At 64.2% G+C, this 27,716-nt stretch overlaps 1 protein-coding gene across 4 annotated transcripts; it reads right to left on the bottom strand.

Annotated features, from left to right (window-relative positions):
- Positions 1–998: 998 nt before the first annotated feature.
- On the bottom strand, positions 999–27,635 carry WSCD2 (WSC domain containing 2). Of its 4 annotated transcripts, none has more exons than XM_068911154.1 (10): positions 27,578–27,635; positions 16,894–17,842; positions 12,295–12,409; positions 11,733–11,917; positions 10,760–10,881; positions 9,785–9,959; positions 7,696–7,860; positions 4,746–4,853; positions 4,011–4,161; positions 999–1,497 (listed from the first exon to the last, which is right to left on the bottom strand). In XM_068911154.1, the coding sequence occupies exons 2-10, from the start codon at positions 17,264–17,266 to the stop codon at positions 1,029–1,031; spliced, it is 1,863 nt and encodes a 620-aa protein (XP_068767255.1). In that variant the 5' UTR covers positions 17,267–17,842; positions 27,578–27,635; the 3' UTR covers positions 999–1,028. The 4 variants fall into 4 exon arrangements, with proteins under 4 accessions (XP_068767255.1, XP_068767257.1, XP_068767256.1 ...); XM_068911155.1 differs by having other exon boundaries at positions 1,019–1,497; positions 3,961–4,161; XM_068911156.1 differs by lacking the exon at positions 4,746–4,853.
- Between the last annotated feature and the right edge of the window lie 81 nt (positions 27,636–27,716).

Below are 27,716 nucleotides of genomic sequence, written 5' to 3'. Positions count from 1 at the left end.
GGACTTGCCGGGCTGCACAAGCGGCCGTCTCCGGACGCCCGCCGAGCAGGAGGGTTTCCGCTCCCCGAAGCTCCCGGCGAAGCAGCGGCGGGGGGAAGCGGCAGGGATGGCGGGGACGAGCCCAGCAGACCGGCCGCCGCGCGACCGCTCGGTCCGCCGCGAGGTTTTTGCATCGGACTCGGCTAACGCAGGGCCACGTGGCGGGCGCCGGCCGGCCCACGGCGCGCCGGGGGCTGCGAGCTGCCCTGCCGCCCGCCCCGTCGGGATGCCCCCGCGCCGCAGCACGCCTCCCCGCCGCGCTCCCAAACAGCTCCCCCCCCCCCCCCGGGCTTTTGGGGCTCCCCGGCTGGGGAAATGAGGGAGCGAAGCTTTTGCAGCCCCTGCACGCTCCCCTCGGGGCACCCGTCTCCCTCCTTGCAGCACTGCAAGCGAGCGCCTGCAGCGCCCCGACGGCCCCGGGAGCACCCCAGGGTGGGGGGGGGGGGTGCCGGCACCGGGGCCGGGAAACGCAGGCAGCAGCACAGGGATCCCCGGAGGCAGTGGGATCGCTCCGGGCGCAGGAACGGACGTGCCCGGGTGGCCGGCGAGGGGGACGGCGCCCTGCAAGCCGGGCACGGGGGCGCGAGGCATCGCTCACTGCCCGGGAAGGAGGAGCGGCTCCAGCCGGAGAGCAGAGCGAGCCCTCGAGGGATGGGCAAAGAGCAGCCAGATTTTGGGGCGATTCCCGCTCAGGTGAGCTCAGTAATGCAGCCCCGGGCCAGCACCGAGCGGGCGCATTAGGCTCAGCAGAAGCGATGCAGCATCCAGGCCACCGAACCCTGCGGGACGTGGAGACATAAATAGTTGCATTGCCGGAGGGCTCCCTCGAAGGGGACCCGGGCCGGCCACGGCGGGGACGGCGTTTCGCCGGCCCCCGCTTCGCGGCGCCGTCACCCCCGGCGCGCTCGGCTCCGTGGGCACGTCCGCCGAGCCAGCTCCTCCGCCGCGACCGGCCGCCCTCCGTTTCTCATGCAGGGAATCGATCACAGCTAATAGCAGCAGATGGGAAATGAAAAGAAAGCCACCCGCGGGGTGGAAGGAGGTGGAGGCTGGGCAAACCGAGCCTCTCCTTGGCGAGCGGAGCCGGTCCCCCCCGTCGCCGCCATCACCTCGGGTAGTAGTCGTCCGGGACCCCGGACAGGTTTCGCAGCTTCAGAGCCGCGTCCACCGTCTTGATGTAGCCGCTGATCATCTTGCGCATCTCGGGCGTGTAGGGGTCGTACTCCAGTTTCCGCAGGCCGGAGCGCTTGAAGTTGCCGTCCTTCTGGCCCTCGACGCAGAGCAGCCGGTCCTCGAAGACGGCGATGCCCAGGAGGCCGACCATGCGCTTCAGCTGCACGAAGAGGTCCCGCTTCAGGTCCTCGAAGTGCACCACCAGCACGTTCCTGCCGAAGCGCAGCCAGTCGAGGGTGTGGGTGGCCCACCACGGCGCGTAGGTCCGCACGAACTCCGGCCACTCTGAAAGAGGCACGGCGCCCCGTTAGCAGCCGTCCCCCGGTGCCCGCGCGCGCCGGCCGCCCCGCGAGTCGCCCTGGGGCTGCTGGCTCCCGGCCCCACGGCAGCTTTCCAAAGACGAGGCATTTTGTGCTAAGCATGACCAGAGACACGTGTGCCATCTAACCGTGCTGATTTTTTTCCCCAGGTTTCTTAAGGCCCACTGCCATTGCACCTTGCACGCTGCACCTTGCACAGCTGCAGTGCACACTGTCACTGTACATTGCACGCTGTGATTGCACATTGCACACTGCCACTGTACCTTGCACACTGCCATTGCACATTGCACACTGCCACTGTACCTTGCACACTGCCACTGTACAGTGCACACTGCCATTGCACATTGCACACTGCCACTGTACACTGCACACTGCCACTGTACACTGCACACTGTGATTGCACATTGCACACTGCCACTGTACCTTGCACACTGCCACTGTACACTGCACACTGCCACTGTACATTGCACACTGTGATTGCACATTGCACACTGGCACTGCACATTGCACACTGCCACTGTACCTTGCACACTGCCACTGTACAGTGCACACTGCCATTGCACATTGCACACTGCCACTGTACACTGCACACTGCCACTGTACATTGCACACTGTGATTGCACATTGCACACTGGCACTGCACATTGCACACTGCCACTGTACCTTGCACACTGCCACTGTACAGTGCACACTGCCATTGCACATTGCACACTGCCACTGTACACTGCACACTGCCACTGTACATTGCACACTGTGATTGCACATTGCACACTGGCACTGCACATTGCACACTGTCACTGTACCTTGCACACTGCCACTGTACAGTGCACACTGCCATTGCACATTGCACACTGCCACTGTACACTGCACACTGCCACTGTACACTGCACACTGTGATTGCACATTGCACACTGGCTTTGCACATTGCACACTGCCACTGTACAGTGCCCACAGTGATTGCACATTGCACACTGCCATTGCACGTTGCACATGGTCAGCACAGCTCTTGGCTCGGAGATTAATAAACCCCCGAGCGAGACCCGTTTGCCAGCAGATTCCTAGGGCAACCACTTGAGCTCCCTACTAACATCTTTCAATTATCCCCAAGGTTTCTAGCTAATTGATCCTCACACAAAAATCAGGTGATAAAAAGGATAATGAAACATCAATAATAAGCAATGACTCTCCTGAAAGTGGAATATACGTGTATCTTATGACGCATAAAAGCTCTGGGTATCTGCTTCTTCATCTTGTCCTCCTTGAGAAACCAATGCCTGATTAATAGCTTAACTGTATTTAATTCCCCAAAGAATCATTAAACACAGTATCTGTTTCATTAAACAGATACAGGACAATTCACCTTGTGTAATCATATCACATAAAACTTTGCTTTGGACCCACTCCAGGGATATCATAAAATTAATGTCATGGAACAAAATACTGATTTTACAGAGCCTTCAGCCTCGGCTTCCTGGAAGCACAGTTGCAAATAGAAGGAAGGACCAAAAACACAAATCCCGGTGGTGCAGCTGCGCCCAAGAGCAGGGCAGCCGGGGAGCGAGCGCCGGCGGGGACGGAGGGACGGCAGAGCTCTGCGGACCCGAGGCGAGCAGGGACGCGCCGAGCCGACCTCCCGTGCGGCAGCCCGACGGCAAACCCAGCGTTCCCTGACCCCCCTCTCCGAGTGAACTACAGCCCGCAGCGAACACCCAAACTCGGTTTAAAATGCTCAAGCGATGGAAAATTGTGCCCTCTCTGGGATGTCGGGATGGCGGCGGCACGGTCCCAGCCGCCCGCCCTCTCCAGGGACCACGGCTGCTGCAGCGTCCCAGGGGCGTCATCTCTGCAAAAACATGGGTGTCGCTGAATAGCAGCAGCCAAAAATCTGGGGAAAAACCTGGGAAAAAAGTGAGAGCAGCTGCTTGCCATATCCCAGCGGAGCGGTGCGGGCTGGCAGGCAGGACCCGCCTGGGGGGAAACGCAGGTCGGATGCGGCGCCGGGACCGCGGCGGCGGGAGCCGGGCTCGGCCGGGTGCAGGGAGCGCGAGCGCGATAACGAACCCCAGGCACATAACCGCAACGGCGGAAAAAGAGCCCCTTAAATAAACTCTGAATTAAGGGTAGCAGATGTTCAATCAAGCTAAATATTTTAACTCTTTCGAATGAAGTCAATCGCACAACAGCAATTTGTAAATTGCTATAATTAACAAGCCTCCAGCACGTGCCTGCGCGTGGGAAAGGTGCTTTCCTGGGAGCAGCTGGGCGCGCGGCAGTAAAACGCTGCCGCCGACCTGGCCCGAAGGGGAAGAGCTTGGGCTGCCGGCAGCGTCGCGGCGGCGGCAGGGCTTTGCGGCTCGCCGGGTTTATTCTCGGCCCGCCGCGCTGCTCCCAGCCCGCCGGCGCCGCGGCCCCGCGGGCGGCCGCCTACCTTTGCCCTTCCAGTGCGCGTGGGAGGCGAAGCCGATGTGCCCGCCGTACTTGCGGTTGAACTCGGCCATCAGCGCCTTGTAGGGGTTGCGGATGAGCAGGATGGCCGCGTCGAAGGACTCGATCTCCTTCTGGCCGCTCTCGTGCGTTTTGATGCAGATGGTCCTCCCGCTTCGCCAGTGGTCCCGCTCGCCCTTGAACCCTGCCGGGACAGGACGGGATGGAGCGAGCCGAGAGGTGAGAGCCGGTCGGTGCCGGCATTTAAAGAGAGGGGAAAAAAAAAAAAACCATGGAAGGAAACAACAGGGGGGATATCAGGTTGCAAAACACGGTTGGAGGAGAGCAGCTGGTGCTGTGATAGTATTTGCATCCCTCTCCCAGATGGAAATAATCTATTTGCTTGCGATCCGACTCAGGCGCTCATGCAAAACGCATGCACCACGGGGTCGACAGCGCGTGGGAATGGCGTGGGCCGGCCGGAGGCGCTGCGGGCACGGAGCCGGGCGGAGATGGTGGCGTTTCGCGGCCGGGCTCGTTTCGCAGCCCGCTGCGGTCAGCAACGCGCTCCCCAGCAGCCCCGCTCCTCAAATCCCGGCTTTCCTGGAGGGCCTCCGAGGCACAACGCGCAGGCATTAAATAACCGCCGCCGGCTGCGTACTGCGTTGGCCGACCCACCCGAGCTTGCGCTTGAGTTGGACGGTCAAGAACACGTTTTTAAAGCGATAACCTCCCTGGCCACGGCGTTTAAACTCTCCCAATAAATTAGGAAGGGGAAAAAAATCCCACCCTGCAGCCGAGCGCCGGCGGGCAGCTCTCGGGGCGCGCGGAGGGCGTTCGTCGGCGTTAACAGCCTTGGTCTTCGCTGCTGCTCGTAAATGGGTTTCCCTCGCCGGGCTGTTAAAGGTGACAACCCAAACCCAGGGGAAAGGGCTAGGCCCCCTCCGGAGCGGCGGCTCCCCGGCACGGGGACGCGGCGCCGGCTCTCCCCTCTCCGCCCGCAGCCCGACCCGCCGGCCCGGCGTCCGGCAGCGCCCGCGCGCCGCAGCCCACGGGGAAACCCGCGGCGGAGCCGGGCCCAGGCCGGAGATCGGATGGAAGGAGCTGCAGTACATCAATTAGAGATGTGTAATTGGCTTTCCGCAGTTAACGCCGCACGACACAGCGACAGGGCGGCTAATCTACCAGTTGCCTGGATACCTCCTGGCCTACTCCGATGAGCGGAGAGCCCGGAAAAAACCCGGAGCGGGTATGCAGTGGGATGAAGCCCACGTCTCGGGCGTTTGCAGCACGGGCAATGCCGGTGACCCGGAGCGGCTCCCGGCGGTGCCCGCAGGTACGGTCTGGGATCTGCTCACTCGGTGGAAAGCATCGCCGCATTTAAAAGGCTGAAATTGGTAAATCTCCAAAAAAAAAAAAAAAGGCAGGGGGGAAGGAGGGGAAAAATGTTGTTGCCTCAGTTCTCGCGGCGAGCAGGGCTTCGGGGGCCGTTCGGGGTACGAATCCCCGCGCGCCGACCTGCAGCCTGCGCTGCCGGCCCAGCTCCCGACGGAGCCGGGATTACGCCTCAGAGTCGCCGAAGAGAGAGAAAAAGCAAGAGAAACCTCCAAGGTCTGCAAATAAAGCTAATGTGAAGGGCTATAAAAATGGGATAAATTGGGGTCTTTTCCCCACGCCCTCCGTTGCACCAACAGGTGCTGTTAGGAGGAGCTGCCAGGGAAGCTGGCTTTGGCTGGAAAAAAGCTTCATGCCTGCCCCAGGCTTTTGCAATTTATCCTTGCTCTTCCACTGAGGACGCAGTTGCTCTTGCCCAAAAGCCCGCAGCCTCACTGGGGCTCCGGCGGCTCTGCCGCGGTGCCGGGGCCGCTGCCGTTCCCGCTCCAGCCCGGCCGCGCCGTCGACATGTGTACGACGGAGGCGATGCTGCTCTTCTGCCTAGAGGTCCTGAGGCCGCGGCGGCGGGAGCAAAACTGCCCTTTCTCCGAAATATTTACTCAGTCAGTATATTCCGCGAAAAGCACGGCAGACAGACGCCCAGGGAACGGCTCAGCCCAAGGAGAACGTGCGCCGAGTCAGCGGGCAGCCGCCAGCCGACTGCACCGCGTCTCCCCGGGAGCTGGCAGCTAATTCGGCTAAGCTCCCGTGCGTGCCCCGAGCAACACCACCGGCTTGGAAAAAGTCTCATTTGTAATGGAGAGGTTGGCCTCTCGCAGCACAGGGCAGGGGGATTTGCTGCGGTTAGAAAGCAGATGTAGTGCTGTTTGGAGGAGACCGAGCTCTCCGGAAGGGCCGGTGCCACGGTAAGATTAGCGCAGCTTGCACCCAGTCGCGGGCAAATTGAGCTGAATCTGCGCTCAACCCTCAATCTGCAGGAAAACAGTTTGCTGAGATGAGAGGTGATGGGGGTGGATGAAGTGGATAATTTGTTTTCAGATTATCTCCTTTTTTGGACATTGCCCAGACAAGAAGCTGATCTTAATGATATGACGTGAATCAACTGATCACGTGTGAACAATGCTGCAAAGGAGATCAGCTCCCGTTTCCAGAGACCCGTGAGCTCAACAGCCCTTTTCTTCAATTGCTAACCTGCATTAACAGGAATATCAGCATTTCCCTGACACGGTCAGGACTTTTACACGTATGCTGGTAGGACCTGAAAGCCCAGTTGGAGGGCTTGGAGGGCTCTCTGGGGCCAGCTCTACACGGGTCCAGCCAGGACCAGCGTGGGGCCACCCGTATCCCACCAAACTGGGGCTTTGTTTCTCACGAGCGGGAGCCGCTTCCCAACGCTGATGCTCAAAGGCTGCGTTTAACCCTGCCAAGCCGGTGGCGATCCCCTGGCCGCGGCGCGGCGCCGCTGCTGCCGCCGTGGTGGTCCCCGGCCACGGGAACGGCCAAGGCACGCAGGTAGGGGTAATATCCCTGGCTACCTGGACTGATGCAGCTGGAAAATAACAGACAAGCTTCAGAGCACCAGCTCATCTTCGATTCTTCGGGCCACATACGCTCTCACCCCACAAGCCCTCCTTTCTGCAAAACCGCGGGCCGCTTTGGCAGCTCCAGCGTTTGGGTCCAGGCTGGCGCAAGGCTCTGGCATCTGCGCCGGGGAGGTTACGGGGCCGGACGGCTGCAAAGAGCTTTCTCCACTAGGCTGGTTTTGGTGAGCTCGCTTAAAACACTAATTAAACATGAATCGACAGGGTGAGCTGGCTCTTTCCAGGGCCCCCCGGCCGGCTGGCGGCCGCGAGCAAGGCACGAGCGCCGAGGGCAGGAAACCGCCAGCCCTGGGCTGGGGACAGTGGAGTTGAAAGATTTTCATAGACATCACCGAAAGATGGGTTTTTTGTTTTTTTTTTTTTCCCTAAACCTGCTCAAGACCCAGTCTTCTTGTTGATGGAAAAAAACGCAAGAATTCCCACGTTTGAGCAGGATGGAGCCGCTCTGGCTCCTGATCCAGAAAGTTTCAACCCCCTCATGGGTTCAAAAGGATCAGTGCAAAGGAAAAACACCAGTTCTACCCCAAAAGGCTCCTTGCAGAGGCTGACGGGGGCGGTTGCAGGGCAAGGCGCGCGTGCGCTCGAGCCCAGGGCGCTCGCTCCCTCCCTCACCCTTTGAGTCGGGAAAATGCCTGGCGCAAACCATCTCCTTCCCCAGGCCGCCGGGAGACGCAGGGACGGCCGCGGTCCTGCTCCCCGCCGCCCGGGAACGGCACGAAACGGGCAGCAGCCCGGCCGCTCACCTTTGTTGTAGAGGGAGCCGTCGAAGTAGTAGCTGCCGGTGTAGAAGCCGGTGGCGAGCTCGATGAGGTGCCGGGCCCACGTGTTGCCGGCCCCGGGGAAGCTGGCCAGCGCGACGAACGGCCGGGACCGAGCCGGCAGAAACCTGCGGTCCATGCAGCGGTTGTCTGCAAGGAGAAGGGGTGGCGGGCTGCGGCGGGGCGAAACGCTGCTCATCCGCAGCGCGTCGGGCCGGGGCCGGGGTTGGGGCAGGGCCGGGGCTTCCCGCCTCCCCCCCGTCCCGACCTGCAGCCCGGACCCGGCCCCGCCGCCCCAGCCGGGGCTCAGGGCACAAAGCGGCTGCTGCTTCCTTGCTGCCAGGCTTCGGGGGGCTTGGGAGTGCTGGCTTGGCGCTGCACCAGGGCATGCCGTTTTCCCGGTGGGATGCAGATCCCCGGGCAGCTGCACCAGGGCACGCCGTTTTCCCGGCGGGATGCAGATCCCCAGGCGGCTGCACCAGGGCATGCCGTTTTCCCGGTGGGATGCAGATCCCCAGGCGGCTGCACCAGGGCATGCCGTTTTCCCGGTGGGATGCAGATCCCCGGGCGGCTGCACCAGGGCATGCCGTTTTCCCGGTGGGATGCAGATCCCCAGGCGGCTGCACCAGGGCATGCCGTTTTCCCGGTGGGATGCAGATCCCCGGGCGGCTGCACCAGGGCACGCCGTTTTCCCGGTGGGATGCAGATCCCCGGGCGGCTGCACCAGGGCATGCCGTTTTCCCGGTGGGATGCAGATCCCCAGGCGGCTGCACCAGGGCATGCCGTTTTCCCGGTGGGACGCAGATCCCCAGGCGGCTGCACCAGGGCATGCCGTTTTCCCGGCGGGATGCAGATCCCCAGGCGGCTGCACCAGGGCATGCCGTTTTCCCGGCGGGACGCAGATCCCCGGGCGGCTGCACCAGGGCATGCCGTTTTCCCGGCGGGACGCAGATCCCCAGGCGGCTGCACCAGGGCATGCCGTTCTCCCGGCGGGACACAGATCCCCAGGCGGCTGCACCAGGGCATGCCGTTTTCCCGGCGGGATGCAGATCCCCGGGCAGCTGCACCAGGGCATGCCGTTTTCCAGGCGGGACGCAGATCCCCGGGCGGCTGCACCAGGGCATGCCGTTTTCCCGGCGGGATGCAGATCCCCAGGCGGCTGCACCAGGGCATGCCGTTTTCCCGGCGGGATGCAGATCCCCGGGCGGCTGCACCAGGGCATGCCGTTTTCCCGGCGGGACGCAGATCCCCGGGTGGCTGCACCCTCCAGTGCTGGGGACGCCGCGCGGCTGCGGCTGCCGGGCATGCAGCATGGGGAGAGGGCGCCCGGCGCGTGTTGCTGCCCCGGCAGGGCTGCTGCTCTTTGACGTGGCTTAACTAAGGCGCAGGCGCTTTGAGGAGGGCCCTCGAGCCCAAGCCGGTACGTCCTTCTGCAATAAAACTCCTCGCACTGTGAACTTCACTCGTTTCTAACTCTCTCCCAGTCCCCTGGGAGAACGCTCGTGGCTACTCGCAGTGCTACCAGTGTAACGAGCTGTCGGGACTCAGCCACACGGCCTGCCTCGGGGTCTCTGCCGGCGGCAGCAGAGGGCCGTGCTTCCGCCCGCCGCCGCCTGCCCCGAGTTGCAAGCAGCAGGGACCGGCTGGCAGAAGCGGCGCGGGCGGCGCAGGTTCACCTGCCGGCTGCGCGCTCCGACTCGCGGGTTATTAACGGTGACAAGGAGAGAAAAGAGCAGGAGGAAGGAGCCTGCTGGAGGCAGATGGCAAACTGTTATTTCTCGCATCTGATTTAAGCAGTAATTAAAGCTGTTTGTTCAGGGGAGGATTTATTTCCTGGGCAATTAAAATAAATGGTAATTTTTAATGAAAGCCGAATAGATACGTCAAGCCGCCTGTCACTTTCTGCAGGGTGGCAGGGGGCCGGCACCTCCGCTCCTCCGGGAAGGGGCACGGGACGGTGGGGAACGCGGGGCCCGAACCCGGGAGGGTGGGGGGGTCCGCGTCCCGCCGCCGGGGCGAAGGCAGGGACAGCGCCGCCGGCCGCCGCCGCCGCGCGGGGCCGCGCCGCCCTCACCTTGCACCTGGGTCTGGTAGACGAGGAAGTAGTCGGCGGTGCCGCAGCTCTCGTACTCCTCGCCGGCGCACCTCTGGGCGCAGAGCTGCTCGTCCTCGCGCTCGTGCAGGGGGAAGAGCGTCGTGGGGAAGCCGCAGCGGCACGCGGTCCCGGCCAGGGCCGACAGCGGGTACTCCTGCGGCCGGGGCGTCAGCGCGCCGCCGGCTGCACCGCCGCGCCACCCGCCCCGCGCGCCCTGGGTATAACATGCCCGGCTGCTCATCTTGCCCGCAGACCTTGCCCGCAGCCGCGTGCATCGGCCCGGGGAGCACCGAGGTGCCGAGCGGCTGGCGGGGGCCGGGAGCCCACGCCAAGGTCCCGGCCATGCAACGACGTGCCTTTGGCAAGGGGGTACAAAAATCTGGCTGCTCAAAGAGCTGCCAGAGCTGGCGGTGTCAGCAAAGCCTCAGCGGAAAAGGGACAAGCTTTTCCCTGCGCCCTCCGCATCCCTTCCGACGGGGACGCCGATTATCCCGGGCAAAGCGCCTCGGGCGGGTGAAGGGAAGGAGATCTCCTTCACGCAGGGCTGGAGCGTGGCGGCCGGCAGGCAACGGCCCCCGCCGGGGCAGCGCCGGCCCCGGCCCGCCGGCCTCCTGCTGGCGTCCGCCGGGAAAAATCTGCTCGGTTGCAAGAAAACGGAAACCGCTCGGTTGCAAGAAAACAAGCTCCCAGCATGGTTGAAGCCGGGGGCACCTTGGCATGGAGGGGGGGGGGGACAGGGTCTCCCAGGACTCCAGCGGCTGCAAATTTGATCAGCTTGGATGCATGCAATTATTGCACTAAATTGGGTCACAATTTATCTAGGGTGACCTCTTTTTGCTGATTAACATTTTGAAGCGAGCGCGGGGCACAGGGAGGGCTCGCGGCGCAGCAGGTCCCGGAGCTGCCCCGTGCCCCGGCCGGGCTGGCACGTCCCCAACGCCCCCCCCCGGGTACCTTTTCAGTGCAGAAGTCGACGCACTTGTCCACGGACATGTTGAGCATCGTCTGGCTCGCGGGCAGGGCGATGGAGACGTTGTCGGGCCGGCGGAAGCACCCCCGGAATATCGCGCTGCCGTCTGCGGGCGAGAGGTGCTGAGTCAGCGCTAAAACCGGCGCCGAAAGCCACCGCGTTGGCACCGAAAGCCGAAACAGCAGGTTTGTGCCCTAAAGAGAGCCCGCTTCCCCCAGGGCGCAGCAGCAGGCGCCGGGCTGCCGCTCCTCTCGGGGTGACGCCAGCGACAGGGGTGATTTGGGCAGGGTCACCCGGAGGGGCTCATGGGGTGACGCGGGTCCTCTCCGGCCTCCAAAGCCCCGGTCCCGCAAGGCGCCCGAGCGCGGGGCCGCGGCGGAAAAGCAGCCCCGACGCTGCGCAGGCCGAGCATCGCTCGCCCGCCCGCCGCCCAGAGACCATCCGGCGAGTTTGCTCGCCCGCAAACGGGAAAAAAATCGGTAAAAGCCATTGCTTTTACCCCGTTTGGTCGCTAGCTCCCGTCACCCGGCGGGCAGCACCCGTGGGTGCTCTCCCTGCTCGCTCGGCTCGGAGCCGCGGGCAGGGCCGGTCCGCTTTGCTCCCGGCCCGTCGCGAGGAGCGCCGGAGCGCAGGCAAGCCGGCGGCTTGGAGACGCGCCAGCGGCCAGCGGAGCGCGACGGCCTCCGCTGCCGGCCGTCAGGTCACCGCTCCCACGGGATAACCTTTCCCGATAGACGAAGTCAAGTTTAAAGGGAGAGCGAAAGCCCTGGGTGTAACGCAGCCGGTTACACCCGTTCCCGTCTCGTCTCCAGGCGGCCGGGCAGCAACTCTCCATTTGAGGCATCTTCCGGCTGATTTTTTCCCTCCCAAGTGACTGCGGCGGCCGCCGGCAGAGCGGAGGCGAGCGGGGCGCAACCCGTCAGCGCGGCCCCCCCGCGACCCGCCGCGCGCGCTTACACCTCCTGGCCGACTCCTGCGCCAGCTCCAGGCGGTAGACGGAGAGGCGGTTGGCGCCGCCGCACGCGTTGCCCCGCTCGCCCTTGCACTCCATGTTGCACTCGGCCTCGCTCGCGTTCGCCGCCTGGATTTTGTGGCCGCAGTAGCACTCGGCGCCGAACTCCAGCCCGGCGTACAGGTAGCCCCTAGGGAGAGAGCGGCGCGGGGCTCGCAGCCGCCCGCCGGCCTCGGGGCCGCCCCGGCAGCCGGCCGGCACCCGGCTCTGCCCCTCGAACGGCAGCCGGCGGGGGGGACGGGACGCGTTTCGCAGGGACCCCCGCGATGCAACCCGCACCCAGCGCTCACCCAGGTGCAACCCCGACCCCGGCCAGGCCGGCCGAAAACGAGCCGAGCTTCCCATCCCGGGGAGAAAAACAAGTGGCGAAGACCCAGGGAAGGGGAAAAAATAAAAACAGCTCAGCAGTGCAAACATCTAAAGAAAACTAAAGGCGCCGGCGAGGAGCAGCCGGGCCGGGGAGCCGCGGCGCTGCCGGTGCGCGGCGGTGCCCGTTCACCGCCCTACCGTTCGGCGCAGTTGTCCTGGCAACGGAAGACTGTCATCTTCTTGTAGTCGAAGAAGGAGACGCCGCGGAGCGCCCGCCGGCGCGTGTTGTCCACGTAGCAGCCGACGTACTTTGCTGAGGAGAGACAAGAGAGGAGGGGGAGAGGCAGCCGCCCGCCTCTCCCTCCCGAGCCGCGGCCCCCGCCTAACCCCTGCAGAGGCTTTTTTTTTTCCTTTTCACTCTTTTCAACACGAACGAGCTCAGCTGCTCTGGAAATGCAAGGCGAGCGAGGAAAGGGAGGAAACTGCAGCCCTGGCGGCGGCGTGCAGAGAGGGGTCCTTCCCACCGGCTCCTGTCCGGGTCCCTGCGGCCCGATGGGTTTGTCCCTTGGAGCGGCCGGGCTGGCGCGGGCCGGAGGAGACCTCGCGCCAGGCAAGAGCGGAGGCTGCGATACCCCCTGCATCCTCTTCCATCTGCTCGGTCTTAAAAGTGAGCAAAGTAGCCCCGAAAAGAGACCAGCTAAGTGGCTCGAGAAGCAGTAGAAGGAGCGATCCCCTTAACTCTGCCCGCTGTGAAAGCGAGCAAAGCTGCGACGGAGTTCAGTTTTGCACAAGCGGCTCGTTTTCCCAGCCCGGCCCCGACCTGACCCCGGCAGGAGATCTTTGCCCAGCGTTAACGCCTGGCCAAGCAAAGGCTGATGCCTGCGCCGAGCGCAAACGGAGACGCCGGGAGACAGGGGACAGAGCTGAGTAAATGACGCCGACGACATCTTTTACTGGACAGACGCAGCCTGTTCCAATATCGGGAAAGCAAACAGCGGTCTCCTCGGGTGCCTTCTGCGCGTGCAGCGCTGCCGTGGGGTCGGCAGCGAGAGGCAGGCGCCGAGCCGCGCGGTGCCACCCCGGTGCAAAACGCACGTCCCGCTGGAAAAACCTATGGCAAGTCGGCGGCGCCGTTTGCTCGGGAAGCTCAGCAGGCTCCTTCCGAGGTCCCTCCGAGCAGGAGGAGAAAGGCGGTGGTTTCGGGGAGCGGGGCGGGCAGGACCAGCGAGCGGGATGCCTGGTAGCGAGCCCCGGCGGAGGCTGCGCGGCTCGGCGCTCAGGACGGGCACCGCCTGGGGCCACGCGGGGCCGAATGCACCCCGGCTCGCTGCCGAACACGCGGGCGCCCAGCTTGGCCGCGGTTATCCGGACAGCCGGTTCCTGGGGCAAACGGCAGAGCTTTTCAGAATTAACTCTCTGCTTTTGGGTCGCCCTCCGCAGGAGGCTGGCAGGGGGTGAGCCTCCCCTGGAGGAAGCCTGGAGACCTTGTGCCATCCCCGCTGGCGTGGGTCCTTCACCTATCTGAGCTTCGAACTACAGCCCTGCTGCTGCGAAGTCCCAAGATGGGGACGCGAAAGGAGAGTCTCGTGCCCATTCGGGGCCCCTGGAGCAGCGGAGCCCCACAGAGCCCTGCGGAGGGGGTTTCCCAGCACCAAACAGCCCTCCAGCTGTGCCCATGGCACCAAACAGCCATCCAGCTGTGTCCATGGCACCAAACAGCCATCCAGCTGTGCCCATGGCACCAAAAATCCATCCAGCTGTGCCCATGGCACCAAACAGCCCTCCAGCTGTGCCCATGGCACCAAACAGCCCTCCAGCTGTGTCCATGGCACCAAACAGCCCTCCAGCTGTTCCTATGCCACCAAACAGCCCTCCAGCTGCATCCACTGCACCAAACAGCCCTCCAGCTGTGCCCTCCACACCAAACAGCCCTCCAGCTGTGCCCACGGCACCAAACAGCCCTCCAGCTGTGCCCTCCACACCAAACAACCCTCCAGCTGTGCCCACGGCACCAAACAGCCCTCCAGCTGTGTCCATGGCACCAAACAGCCCTCCAGCTGTGCCCTCCACACCAAACAGCCCTCCAGCTGTGTCCATGGCTCCAAACAGCCCTCCAGCTGTGCCCTCCACACCAAACAGCCCTCCAGCTGTGCCCACGGCACCAAACAGCCCTCCAGCTGTGCCCTCCACACCAAACAGCCCTCCAGCTGTGACCATGCCACCAAACAGCCCTCCAGCTGTGCCCTCCACACCAAACAACCCTCCAGCTGTGCCCACGGCACCAAACAACCCTCCAGCTGTGTCCATGGCACCAAACAGCCCTCCAGCTGTTCCTATGCCACCAAACAGCCCTCCAGCTGCATCCACTGCACCAAACAGCCCTCCAGCTGTGCCCTCCACACCAAACAGCCCTCCAGCTGTGCCCACGGCACCAAACAGCCCTCCAGCTGTGCCCTCCACACCAAACAACCCTCCAGCTGTGCCCACGGCACCAAACAGCCCTCCAGCTGTGCCCACGGCACCAAACAGCCCTCCAGCTGTGCCCTCCACACCAAACAGCCCTCCAGCTGTGCCCTCCACACTGAAAATCCATCCAGCTGCACCCATCACTACCTCTTGGCACGGCACTGCAAACTCTATTCCCAAGCCAGAAGACTTCTGGAAGAGGAGGAAGATTGAGAGAAATGGGTCTGCTGGCTTTAACCACCAAATAGTCATAACTCATTGCTCCCAATTAATCTCAGCGTAACGCGGCGCTTCCACAGCGCTGAGCAGGTTTCCGAAGGTCAGCTAGTTTTGTTCGTGATAGATCTAACCAGCGCGGGATTACTCCAGTAATTTTCACAGCGCCAGTGGCTGATGTGCATTACATTCAATCCGTCGCTCTTGACATATGTGTACTGCAACTCATTAGGAAGGCAACCGGAATAATTAGGAAGATGCAAGGACAGCAAGCGAACGAGGAGCGAACGAGGCAGACGTGCTGGAGGAAGCGCGGCCCGGTCCGGCCGGAGCGACAAATCCAGCGATAACGACGGGATGCTGCTACATAAATGACCCGAGCAGGCAAATTCAGACGCGGCCCAACGCGCCGCTCTCACTGGGCCCAGAGGACGTTTGGACCATGCTGGAAGCGCAGGTGTGAACCGAGCCACGCGCTCCCCCCAGCAAACACCCGGTACGTTCCCCTAACGTCTTTCTCTTCCGATCGGGGCGGCTCCGGGGCAGCCGGCAGCACGCGCCCCCCGGCCCGGCGCGGGCGATTCCCGTCAGCGGAGGGGAATCGCTGCGGACGCGGCGCATACGGCCGCGAGCAGGAGCGCTGCTTGGGTTTTTCCCGGTGACGGACAGTTTACTCTCGCTAACCATCTGCTGAAGATGCTCTAAACGTCAGTTCGCGTTAATCTAATCGCACGGCCACGCGCGTTTCGGAAACGGGTCCCCCCCCCCCCCCCCAAACGCACCCAGGTGCAAGAACATGACGGGGAAGGAGCGGAGAGGAGGCGACTTGTTGATGGTGGCGGCTTCTCTTCGGTCTCATTTTAGCGGATGGGAAAGTCCCTCCAACACCGCAAGCAATGTTTTCTCCTCCTCCAGAAAGGCGTCTGGCCCAGCTTGCCCGCAGCCGGGCCGCGGAGAGCCAGCGTCTCGGGGTGCAACCTGCAGCGGCAGCGTGCCGGCGGCTGCGCGATCGTGCTTTGCCGGGGGAGGTTGGTGCATTTGCTGCTTGCTGGGTTCGGCGTTTTGGTGGGTTTTTTTTTTCTTTCCTCTCTCGGTGCACCCCATCCCCAGCTCCAGGGCAGAGCGTTTCCACTCAAGGGTACCTCTGTGCCGAATTAAACGCTCCCCCGGTTACTCGCCGAGCTGAGGGTGGGCTGCCGTTCCCGGGCGCGGGGGGACCTCCCAGGCCGCCTGCCCGCGGCTCCGGCTTTCCTATAACAGATAACGCTGCAGCTGCTTCCCTAAAAGCCAAGGCGATCCATCACGCTGCTGCCACGGCGCGCTGCAGCGCAGCAGCCCGCTCTGCTGCTCCTTCTCGCCAGGCCGCTTTATTAACGGCAGCGAATCGCGAGCGCTCTGGCTGCCTTGCACACGGACTAAGCCGTGCACCTTCACCCCCGGGCACCCCGACCCCGGGCAGACGCTCACTGCCTTGCACCGGGGCGTCCCGCGCGGCTGCAGATGCCCGGGGCGAACCCCCCGGGGAACCCTCTGGGGAAGCCCCAGGACGGGCTTTGGCTCGGCGCCGCGCTGGCTCAGGGAGGAAGGCAGGGCGACACGCACACGGAAAGCATCTCCGTGAGCCTGCAGCTCTGTCTGCCTACGGCTGCCTTCGGCATAAATAGACGACATTTAAAAAAATGCAGGAGAAGCACCCCGTTCGCTTACCGCTGCTCGTGACGGAGGCTCCGACCGGCCGGCGCCCCGCGCGCCTTGGGGGGCGGCAGCCCGCCGGGGCCGCAGCGATCCCGGCGGTGGCGGGCGGCGGGAGCGGGGGGGCCGCAAGGGGGAACCCCCCCCCCCAGCCGGCAGCCAGCGCTCAGCCTGCCGCGTCCAGCCGGGGGGCTCGAGCCCCGTCGCCTGCCACGACCGGGAGCCCCGAAGCGCCGAAGCAAGCGAGAACGGAAGAAAAAAGCAGCGGGCGAGGAGGAAGGGAGCAGCGGGTCGGTCGGGGAACGCGCTCCGGGCTGGCCCGGTTTGCCCAGGAGGATGGAGAAGGTATCGAGGATGGAGAAGGTACCGGGGTTGGGGGGGGGGGGGGGGGAAGGCTTTCCGGGCGCCCCGCGAGAGCCTCACCTCTGTCCTCCTCCTTCTCGCGGGTGGCCCTGCCTCCGGGTGCCCGGCCCCGCGCCCCGCCGCCGTCCCCCGCCTTGCTCCGCTCCGCCGGCTCCTTGGAGGCGCTTTTCAACCACGGGCCGTAGCGGCGGGCGCCGGCGAGCGACGCGGCGGGCGCCGGCAAGCCGCGGGCCGGCGGCACGGCGCCCAGGGAGGGCAGCTCGGGCGCGTCGCCGGCGCCGGGAAGGGGAACGGGCGCACTGCCCGGCTCGCCGGCGAAGGCGGCGTGCAGGAACAGCAGGCTGCCCGCCGCCAGGTAGAGCGCCAGCAGCGTGAAGAAGCGCACGGGTTTGCGCCGGAAATACCGCTGGAGCTTCACCAGGAGTTTGGCCATGTCGCCGTCATGCCGCCCCGGGGGGCGGGAAGGGCGCCGCAGCTGCTCTCCGTCCCCCAGCCCGGCGGCAGGCCGCGCGGGAAAGCGGGGCCGCGCCGGCTGAAGGCGGCTGCCGTTATTCGGCGGTCAGAAAGGAGCCGCCAAGGCGCCCGGGGCGCCGCAGAGGGAAGCCGTCTACCGATATCGCCGATCTCCGTAAAGGGCCAGCGGGCCGCAGGAGGCAACGGCAGCGCACGCGCGGCCAGGAGGCGTCTTTTTCCCACGCTGTGACGGCTGCTCCCGCGTGGCTCCCGTTTATCCTTCTCCCGGCAAAGCCCCTGCGGCGTGCCCCGCTGACGGACGGATCGTGCTCAGAAAACCCAGGGCCGGAAGGGCGATTTGAAAGCCCATCAGCTGCCGCCGCTCTTCTCGGCTCTCAGCTCCGCGGCGCGGCCTCTGGCCAGCCCCTCTGCGGCGGGAGCGCGCCGTCGGCCGGCCCGGCGCCGGATGCCGGGGCCCCGGAGGCGTCCGCAGCTCGCGGCGCCGCTCTGCTCAACGCCCGCCCTTGGCCGCAGTGCCGGGGCCGGAGATCTCCACCTGCAAGCCAGAGAGAGAGGGACCCGTCAGAGAGGCGCTCGGCAGCTTTCCGGACCCGCTCCAAGCGCCAGGTCGCGGGCGAGATAAGACACCCTCTGTTTTAGGAAATCTAGGACAGCCGGGAGCGCTCTCGCTGCGGCATCGATGACGGCCCCGGGGAGCCCGGGCGAGGGACGGCGGTGCAGGGGGACGCGGCCGCCTGCAAAACCCGCGGGTCCCTGCAGCTCGAGTCGAGAGGGACGGCTACGGGCGAGGGTCTGCGGGGCCCGACGCTGCCGGGAACGGCCCGGCGCGGAGCTGATTTTAGCACCTCGCAGAGCCGTTGCTCCAACTGCGACTCGCCGCCACCGTGCATGCAAACAGAGCCGGGGGCCGGCGCGTGCCAACGCCGCCCGGCCCCCAGCGGGCGCTGCTTGGCCTGCCGCCTTGCCCCGGGGCTTTTGGAAGATGCTTCTTTGCGTCGTTTTGCCCCGTTTCCCTTCTGCAAAGGGAGGCGAGCCCTAAGCCCGCGCCGGCGGCACGGCCTCGGAGCGGGCGGCGCGGGCAGGGCTGCTGCGCGCCCCCGGCCCCCCACCGCCACCCGGGGCGCACTGCCCGTCGCGCGCTCCTCTGCTTTCAGGGAAGGAGACAAAAATAAACGGGAAGACAAAGTGCCATTAGTTTAACGGCCTCTATGCTTCCGCCATCTGTCTTCAGTCGATTAAATAAAAAAAATATCGGTGGAACATATGGCATGAATTATACACATCGATATTTTAATTCGGCTGCCCAGGGTGGTTATCCCAGGACCCGCGCCCCGCGCGAGGCAGGCGGTGGGATGCCCCGGCCGGGCCCCCCTGCCCCGCGCTCGGCTGCGGTCCCGCGCTCGCCGGCCGGCACCCGCGGGAACCGGCCGCTCCGGGGTCCGGCGAGCTGCCGCTCTGCGCTGCGCAACGGCTCGCGGAGACCTCCTAGGGGCTCGGAGCGCCGGGGGCCGCGCGGCCCCCTGCCCGCCCTGGCGCCTCTCCGCCAGGCTGCGGCATACGCAGACGGGGCGGCAGTTACTGTCGTTAAGCCATCTGCGAGCGCAGCCTTCCCCCTCCGGCGCGGCCGAGCCGCAGGTCAATCACGGCGCGTTTGCATACACGCCGTTAATACTTCGGCTAATCGCCTGCAGGAGCCGGCGCGCTCGGCGCGTCGTCCCCGGCCGGTGCTTGCAGACAGCGCGGGCGGGAAGCGGCGCCGGCGGGGGGCTGCCGGGGGGACGGCAGCCCTCGGGGTGCGCCCGCGGCTCGGCGGGGACCCTCCTAGCCGCACGCGGAGCGAGTGACGCTTGGGACACGCTTGCCCAGCCAAAATAACGACGCCACCGGGCACGTTCATCAGGCGTTTCGGGGCGACGGGCTGAAACTCGACGGCGGGAGCAGCGGCTCCCGTCGGGGCGGTCGCGCCGGGTTGCAAGCTGCTGCTCCCGCCCGGGGACGAGCGCCGTGACGGAAGTGATTTATTCCCTGCCCTCGCTGGGTTATTACCCGCCGTGCCCGCCGGCGGGGCGCTGCCGGAGCCCGGGAGCGGCTCCTCGGCCACCTCCGCGGCTGCCGGCGGGACCCCGCAGGCAGCATCGCTCCGCGCCCAGCGCGGCTCCCTCCGCGGCGGCGCGACCAACGCAGCGAGGCAGCGAGCGAGCGAGCGAGCGAGCTTCGCCCCCGCGGAGGCCGGCGCTGCGGAGTTATTCGCTATGGGGCAGAACAAATCCCCGTTAATCGTCAAGGTTTATCTTCCTTCCGGTGGCCACCGGCCCTGGCGGGGCTCTTCCGCGCTGCGGGAGCCTCTCGGCAGCTGCTTGTGACCAGGATGAACGAAGCGCCGATAAATTATACATTTCAGTCGTGTCTCCAAATTGCTCTGCAATTATTGAGCAACAAGGTTCAGTTGCCTTCAAGCACCACCTCACATCTGACCACTGCAAAACACACTGAAGTGCTCACGTGGCTCCCCGAGCACAGGAGAACAATCAGCCCATTAAAAACAGCAAATTAACGAACACAAGAGTTCCATTAGGAGGAGAAGGCGACTGAACTATCCAATTTCACCACATCATTAGCATTTCTTATCAGAGAGACAGAGGAAGAATAGGTCTTTAAAATACAGAAGGACAGGATGGAGTCTAGAGTCCAAAAAGGGGCCAGACGATCTGCCTGGGAGACACCAGCGCACGGAGCGCAGGAGCCAGGGCACGGTGTGCAGTATCCAGTGCACAGCGTGCAGGATCCAGCGCACGGTGTGCAGGATCCAGCGCACGCTGTGCAATATCCAGTGCATGCTGGGCAGGATGCAGTGCATCACGTGCAGTATGCAGTGCACGCTGTGCAGCATCCAGGGCAACAGTGTGCAGGATGCAGCGCACGCTGTGCAATATCCAGTGCATGCTGGGCAGGATGCAGTGCATCACGTGCAGTATCCAGTGCACGCTGTGCAGCATCCAGAGCACAGCGTGCAGGATCCAGCGCACAGTGTGCAATATCCAGTGCATGCTGGGCAGGATGCAATGCATCACGTGCACTATCCAGTGCACGCTGCGCAGGATGCAGTGCATCATGCACAATACCCAGTACATATTGTGCAATATCCAATGCACGCTGTGCTCCCTGGACCTGGTGCCACACCAAAGCCCCACAGTTTGGTGAGGGACCAAGTCCCTTCTCAGAAAGCCCCGCGTCCCTCCACTCTCCCCCAGCCAGCCCTCAGCTCCCTGGGTGCCGGTGACGGCCGACTGCTGCCGTTGCAGAGCGGCTCCTGCAATTTCACACCCTCGAGCCTCCCCGGCGCTGGCAGCGCGTGGCCCTGCCCTGCTCCGGGCAGCGGACGATGCACCGGTCCCGCTCTGCAGAGCTGCCGGCCGGGCATGCACTGAAACACAGGGGTATCGGTGCCCTCGCTTCACACCCGCGAGCCCTTCAGCGTTCCCTCTCTCCTGCCTTTGGAAGGGACCCGCGGGAGCGTACGCCCGTGGGGGCTCGGCCTTGCCCCCGTGCAGCAGCTGGGCAACTCGGGCTCCCAGGTAAATCTTCCATCTTCTGCACTTGCCACGAAAATGTATTCTTACCCCTTCTCGCTCTTCGAAACAGAGCCAGAAAATGAGGTGCGTTTGATTAAATTTAAATAGCATTACTGCTAGGAAAGAAACTCAGCAAAACTGGGCCATTAAAAATTAAGGTTTCCGCTCAGGCGCAGCGGGGCAGGCTGCAGAGCAGCCAATGCTCGCTCACTCGCTCCCTCGAGCCCCCGGCCCTCGGGGCTGCCAGCGGCGGCGGCTGCAAAATCTCTTCCTCCAGCCGTTTGCAGGGAAGCGACGCCTGGAAAGCGAACCCCACTGAGACAGGCTCCGAAACCGCCGGGCGGGAGTTAAATCCCCTCTGTAGGCCAAGTCAGAAAGATATGTAACGGGAAAGAAACCTCTTGTTTGGGATTTATTAGTCTGATTTGTAAACGCAGAGCAGGATCTGGCCGTCTGCTGATGGATTTTTTTCACAGGACCTCCAAACACGCTTGCAGGTTTGCAAACCTTCCTCCTCGCCGGCAATCGATGGAGGGTTTTAGCCGGAAATTAGGCGGCTGACTTTCTCGCTCGTGGGGAGGAGCTGATTTTTAAATATTCTGCAGAAGATTTTACTGATGCTCTTAGTGCTTATCCGAGGCCGGGGGGGGCTACCAGGAGCCCAGCCGGGCGCCGCGGCGCGTGGGCGACACGGCGCGGGCGCGACGCTCGCTGTTTTCCTTTCCCCGCCAGGGACGAGCCAGCCCCGAACTAACTGATTTTAAAAAAGTCCCGGAGAGCCCCAGAAATGGTGCCGTAGTAATTGCACGGCCGCTTATTAGCGCTTCCTCTTCCCCTCCGGAGGGCTAAACCTCTTCGCAACAGCCGTGTTTCTGCAAGGGCTGAGATAGGACGCGGCGTCCGGCCAGCGCAGCCCGCCGCGCACCCCCTCAGCGCTCTTGTATTTAACCGCACTGATTTAACCACACTTAACCAAGCTTTATATCCCCCGGCGTTTGCTGCGCAGGAGCAAACGCCCGCCGTGCATTTGGATCTGGGGCCGAGGAAGGCGGCAGCGCGGCCCCACGCGAACAGCTCGCTCGCGCGGCCACCGCTAACAGCGGAGGAAGGCGCCGCTGCCTCCAGGCGGCACCGCACGCACCGCGCCAGGGTCCCCGGCCTCCGCGCCCGTCCCTTCCCCTGGCAAGCGGGGAAGCGGCTCGCAAAGCAAGGCGCTCGAAGCCACGAGTCGCTTCAAAAGCGCAAGCGGCGGTGCCCAGGGCAGAGCAGGCAAACAGCCGCGTACTGCAGGGACGCGGGCAGAAAGCGGTCGCCGCGGAGCAGCTCGGGGAGGCGAGCGCCGCCGGGAGCCCAGGGGCGCCGGACGGGCACGGCCCCCCCGAAACGCACCCGCGTCCTACCGCAGTAGCACGTCAGCGACCCCGCGGCCAGCGCGCGCGCCCGCTAGCTGACTTTTTCCATCAGCGTTATCTTATTCTGGCCGCGCTTCGGCGCGCCGCTCCTCGCCGGCCGGCAGACCCTCGCCGGCCGCCGCCGCTCCAGGTTGCTTCGGCCCGACAGCGGCGGCTTGGCGAGCCCGGTTCGGCGAAGGCCTGGAGGGGCTCCGGTCGCGCCGGCCGCCGCGGCTCCCACCCTCTCCCCGAGCCGCGGGGAGCCCTCCTCGCCCGGGGCACCGCCGCAACGTTTAAGCCCCGCGAAGAAGGTGATTTAATTTCATTCAGGCGACACCGGGTATCCGGAAATTGGCTTAACCTAATGAGTTTTAATACGTATTACGCTCTAGGTATTTTATGCCCCATGTGCAAAATCCAGTTAGGGTTTTCAGCCAGCCTTAGCGAGGGGCAGCGCACGCGCAGGCCAGCCGACGAAGAGGAGGGCGGGAGGAAGGCGAAACGCCCCGACGGAGCCGCGGCCGCTTGCCATCCAGCGGGACCCTTGGGTTCAGAAAAGCCACCCGAAGCAGCTGGCTGCAGCCGGTGCGCTTTCACCCCCGAGGACGGCGGCTCCCGACGCCTCACGCAGGGACCCGGCCCGGCGCGCCGGGCTCCGGCACCGAGCCCGGCTGCGGCACCCGCCTGGCAAGCGGCCTCGCGGACAAGGCTTTGCGGAGACCTGCCCGCGCCGCGAGCCGGGGACGCGCCGTCCAGGCCAGCGCGTTCCCAGCCGGCAGCAAACGCAGCTACGATGTTGGTGCGGAATTAACCCCTTCAATCCGCATCAGCTCCGAGCGGAGCCATTCCCTGCGGATCCTGCTTCTCCCAGTCAAAGCGCCCCGAGGAGCTCCTGGAGCCTTAGGAAGCGGTGCCGGGTTGGGGTTGCTCGTCCCACGGTCTCCCCGGGAGCTCAGTGGCCACGGCCGCGTCCTGTCGGACACGGGAGCTTCCTCAGCACCCGGCGCCCGTTTGCACAAAATGCCTCTCGGAGCCTGAAAAAATTCGGCATGGGAGCGATGCACACGGAGGCGCCCGGGAGCCCCGCGCCTGCAGCCCGGAGCATCTTTCCCGGCAGCAAAACCCGCGGGACCAAATCCGCTCGGGACACATCCATGGCCGTCAGGGCGTTAAGGAGCACGCCGAGGCCCGCGGCCGTGTCCGGGCGCCGCCGGGGCCAGGACCCCATCCTCGGGCGGCACACGACCCCGAGGTTCGCTCGGCCCCGGCGGCACCGCTGAACCCCAGCGCTGCAGGAAGGCCGGGCAAGTTCGCTCCGCGATGAATCCCCCCCGAGTCTCCCCAGCGGCAAAGAGACAAAAGTAATTTCGCTGCGAAGCCCACGCTCATCTCCTCCAGGTCTCTGCCACGGAGCCTTTTCTCAGCCTTCAGTAATCTGGGATTATGCACAGCCCTGGGGCAATTAGCAAAAACAGCTTTTCAAGCCGCAGACAATACCTTCTGCAGTGATTTAAATTAATATAAGGAGCAAGATCATTTCTTGCAGCCGTCCGTTTCAAGGGTGGTCTCCCGAGGAGCGGGGGCCTCTCCTGGCGGTCTCTCGCCGCCAGCCCCACGCGGCTTTTCGCCCGGGCTGGCAGGCGACCGTCTCTGCAGCGACGCGGAGCTTCGGGGAGACCGTCAGAGACACGGCGGGGATAAAAATCCCTTACGGCGCTCGGCAGCGCACGAGCAGCGCGACCCAGCAGGGCAAGGGAGGAGGTGTTTGTTCAGAAACGAAGCGAGGGCGAACCTGCCGCGCCAGAACGCTGCGTTGCACCTCGGGCTGCCCCCGTTGGGCCGCCCTTGGCCAAATTCTGCCTGAGCTCTTTGTAGCTGCGAGTTTATTCAGCAGCTCCTGCTAAATCGAGGCCACTTGCAGAAGGCTCTGCGAGAGGGTGGCTGACAGGCGGGAGCGGGCGAGCGCGCAGCACATCACAGGCTCTTTTTCGGAGAGTCACAGTGGAGCGCTTTCCAAATTTAACTAGCTGAGGAGACGGAAAAAACCCAGGTCCTGCCACTTCAGGGGCGCCGTCCCTTGCAGCCCTGCAGAAAGCAATCAGCGCTGCCCGCGCGGATTATTTACTTCAGAGGATGCACCCGGAAAGCAATGCAAATGCACAGAGAGCCTGGCCCTGCCGGCTGCTCTCGGCAGCCTTTACGCATCCGAGCTCCCGTGGAGAAGTCAGCTCCATGGGTTGCGCCCCAAACCTCTGATATATTCCCATAGGCCCCCCCCCAAAATTGCCTAGTATCATGCTAGGTAGAGCCAACCCCTGCTCCCCGTGGACTCGCAGAGCTCTCCATCCCTGAGCTGCTGCTCAGGGAGACTGAAATCCTGGGATGCAGGGATGGACGTTTCGCTCCTCGCTGGCCAGCAGCTGTGATTTTACGTGGTCGGCGCGAGGAGCTGTGATGGTGGCTGGCGAACAGGGCAGCGCGGGAGCATCCTCAGGCCTCGCGGCTGAGGGGCTGGGAGAGCCGGGGCTGCAGGCTGAAACGTGCACTGCAACAAGCGGGGACGCACAGACAGCGGAGGCACACGGACAGCGGTCACCCTTCCCCGTGCTCGCTCCCCAGGGATGCACGGACAGCAGGGACGCAGGGGCAGCGGTCACCCTTCCCCGTGCTCGCTCCCCAGGGATGCACGGACAGCAGGGACGCAGGGGCAGCGGTCACCCTTCCCCGTGCTCGCTCCCCAGGGATGCATGGACAGCAGGGACACACAGACAGTGGTTGCCCTTCCCCATGCTCACTCCCCAGGGATGCACAGACAGCGGAGACACACAGACAGCCCCATGCTCACTCCCCAGGGATGCACGGACAGCAGGGACGCATGGACAGCGGGTCGCCTTCCCCTTGCTCGCTCCCTGGGGACACATGGACAGCTGGGAGGCACGGATAGCGAGTTGCCTTTCCCACGCTCACTTCCCAGAGATGCACGGACAGCTGGGACACGTGGGCAGCGGGTCACCCTCCCTGTGCTCACTCCCCCCGCCCCAGGCTGCACTCCGGGCTCTGGGGCAGCCAGCATGCAGCAAAGGAGGTCCCAAAGAACAGGGATTTCTATTCCCTGGAGCATCCTGGCTCGGGAGCAAAGCCAGCTCCAGGACAACCCCGGGGGGAACCCACCCAAGGCTGCTCAGGAGACTCGCCTGGGATAAGAGAGCTGCAGCTGGAAAAAACAAAGCTCTTCCTGGGGTTTGCTAGCTGGGAGGAACGGAGCGGGGAAGGGAATTGGCTGCGTGGGAGAGATGCTAAAACGATGGGAATCTGTATCCCACACAGGAGCAAAGCTGGAAGAAAGAGGATCCTGCCTCACCCTGGAAAGCCTGACTTTGGAAGGAGCCCAGGGAGGCAGGAGGGCCGGGGATGCCCCGGGATGGCCGCGGGGACCCAGCCAAGCCCGGCCTGCGGGTTCCCGGGCAGAGGCCACAGGCTGCCCAAAGTGGGGCAGACGCTTTGCCCCAGCGTAGGTCTGCAGCAAGCACCGAGCGGAAATAGTGGAGAAGGAAACCGCAGAGCTCGGTGCAGCTGGAAACCAGGGATCGGGTAACCCCTGTCCCCAGCTGGCCAGAGCCAGCGGGCCAGCAGCCAAGGGTTAGAGTCACTGCCAGGGTGAGAGCAAGGGCAGCTCGCTGTAGCGCTGCGGCCCCAAGGCACCCGCATCTCTGCTGGGGTGATGGAAAAGGCCTCTGGGATAAGGATGAGACATTTTTGTCTTGGGGATGAGGGGAAATAGCCTCATTCCCTGGCTGGGCTGAGAGGAGGGAGAGGGCGCATGGGGCTTCCCCGGGACCTGCCACGCCGGCCGGGGACCCGGCACATTGAGGACCCCAAAGCCAGATGGGAAATCCAGGCAGAGGACAGCCGTGCTGCACCCCAGCGCTGGCAGCCCCAGCACCCTGGAGGCTGCGGCTGGACACGGCTCCGAGGCGCCGATAAACACCCGAAGTGCCCTGAGCAAAACCGAGCAGCGAATCTGCCTTTGCAACACGCCACTCGCCCCCTCTGGACCCACATCACGCCCCCTCCGGTCCCACGCCACGTCCCCTCCTGCCACCCAAGGGCAAGCCGCATGAACAATAAATAATAATAACTGCTAATGAAAACCCAGGCTCACATGAGCCCCTTATGCTTAACGGTAGCAGATGCAACGAGGGCCAGCCCGTCATTCGCAATTCAGCCAGCCCAGCGGTTTTCAGCCCAAGCACACAAAAGGGGCAGCCCATTAAAAAGGGGAACTCGGCAAAACTCCTGCACAGCACAGCTCGGAGGGGAAGGTGAGCGGGCTGCAGAGCAGGGTCCCGGGGCTGGCGGCTGCGAGGGGATCCCCCCGGTCCCAGGCGTCGTTATGCTCATGCAGACCGGGCCCGGCAGCACGAGGAGCAGCAGGCCGGCCCTGGCAGGTACCCCGAAGCATCCCTGCACCAGCTTCCCCCCAGCAAAGTTTCCTCCCCCAGCTCTCCCAGTGGCGGATTGCCGAGAAACTTTATTTAATCCTGCCTTCCTCGAATAAACAGGGACTCTCTTCTTGTAATGCTAGGCTCAAGGTAACCTTCACACGGTTCTTTAACTGCATCCCGCTCTTTCCTGCATGCACATTTTTTAAAACTCTATCTTAAAATATTCTAATAACTTGCTAGGGTGGATGCCAAGAAAAGAAAATGAATAGGGAAAGTTTATTTGAAAGGATTACCATCTTTTCCAACATCCCTCGCCGTGAATGTTCTTGCACAAAGTCTAAGGAGGGGGCGAGAGCTCTCTGGCTGCCTGTCTCTCCCTCATCTCCGAATCAAGAAGCCCTTTCTCCAGCAGCAGCATACAGAGCGAAAAATCATTGCCAAGGCTGGAATTATTAACAGCTCCTGCGAAGCATCTTTAACCCTTTGGGAGCTGGGAGGCTCTCACGTGTCCTCCTGTAACTTCCAAGCGCACGCAGCGCCGGTCTTACCACGCATATTGAACAACGCGACCATTAATGCCATCTGCGCTCCCCCGCAGAGCCGCAACGCGCGGCCGGCTGGGGCTGCGGCTGGGGCTGGGGCTGGGGCTGGGGCCGGGGCTTCCCACGCCGCGGGTGGAAGCAGCCGCCGGGCATCGCAGCTGCATTGGGTGCGCTTCCCCCCCCCCCCGCCGCCCTATTTTTTTTTGGGGGGGGGGTTTAACCCCTCCTGCAGCACCAGCCGCCCCCCAAAACCCATTTCCCCGGCAGCAAAACTTTGCCAGGCAACCGCCGTGCCTGCGCCCGCGGCCCCCGCTTCCTACCTGCGCCGCGGCCGCTCCGGCTCCGGCTCCCCGCGCCGATCCCGCCGAGCGCTGCCTGCGGCGGCGGCGCCGCGCCCGGCCCGGCCCGGCCCGGCCCGCTCCGCTCCGCCGCCCGTGCCGGTGCCGGTGCCGGTGCCGG

This window comes from Struthio camelus, chromosome 17, assembly GCF_040807025.1.
Source record: "Struthio camelus isolate bStrCam1 chromosome 17, bStrCam1.hap1, whole genome shotgun sequence".
Taxonomy (NCBI): Eukaryota; Metazoa; Chordata; class Aves; order Struthioniformes; family Struthionidae; genus Struthio; species Struthio camelus.
This window is presented reverse-complemented; position numbering and strand designations above follow the sequence as displayed.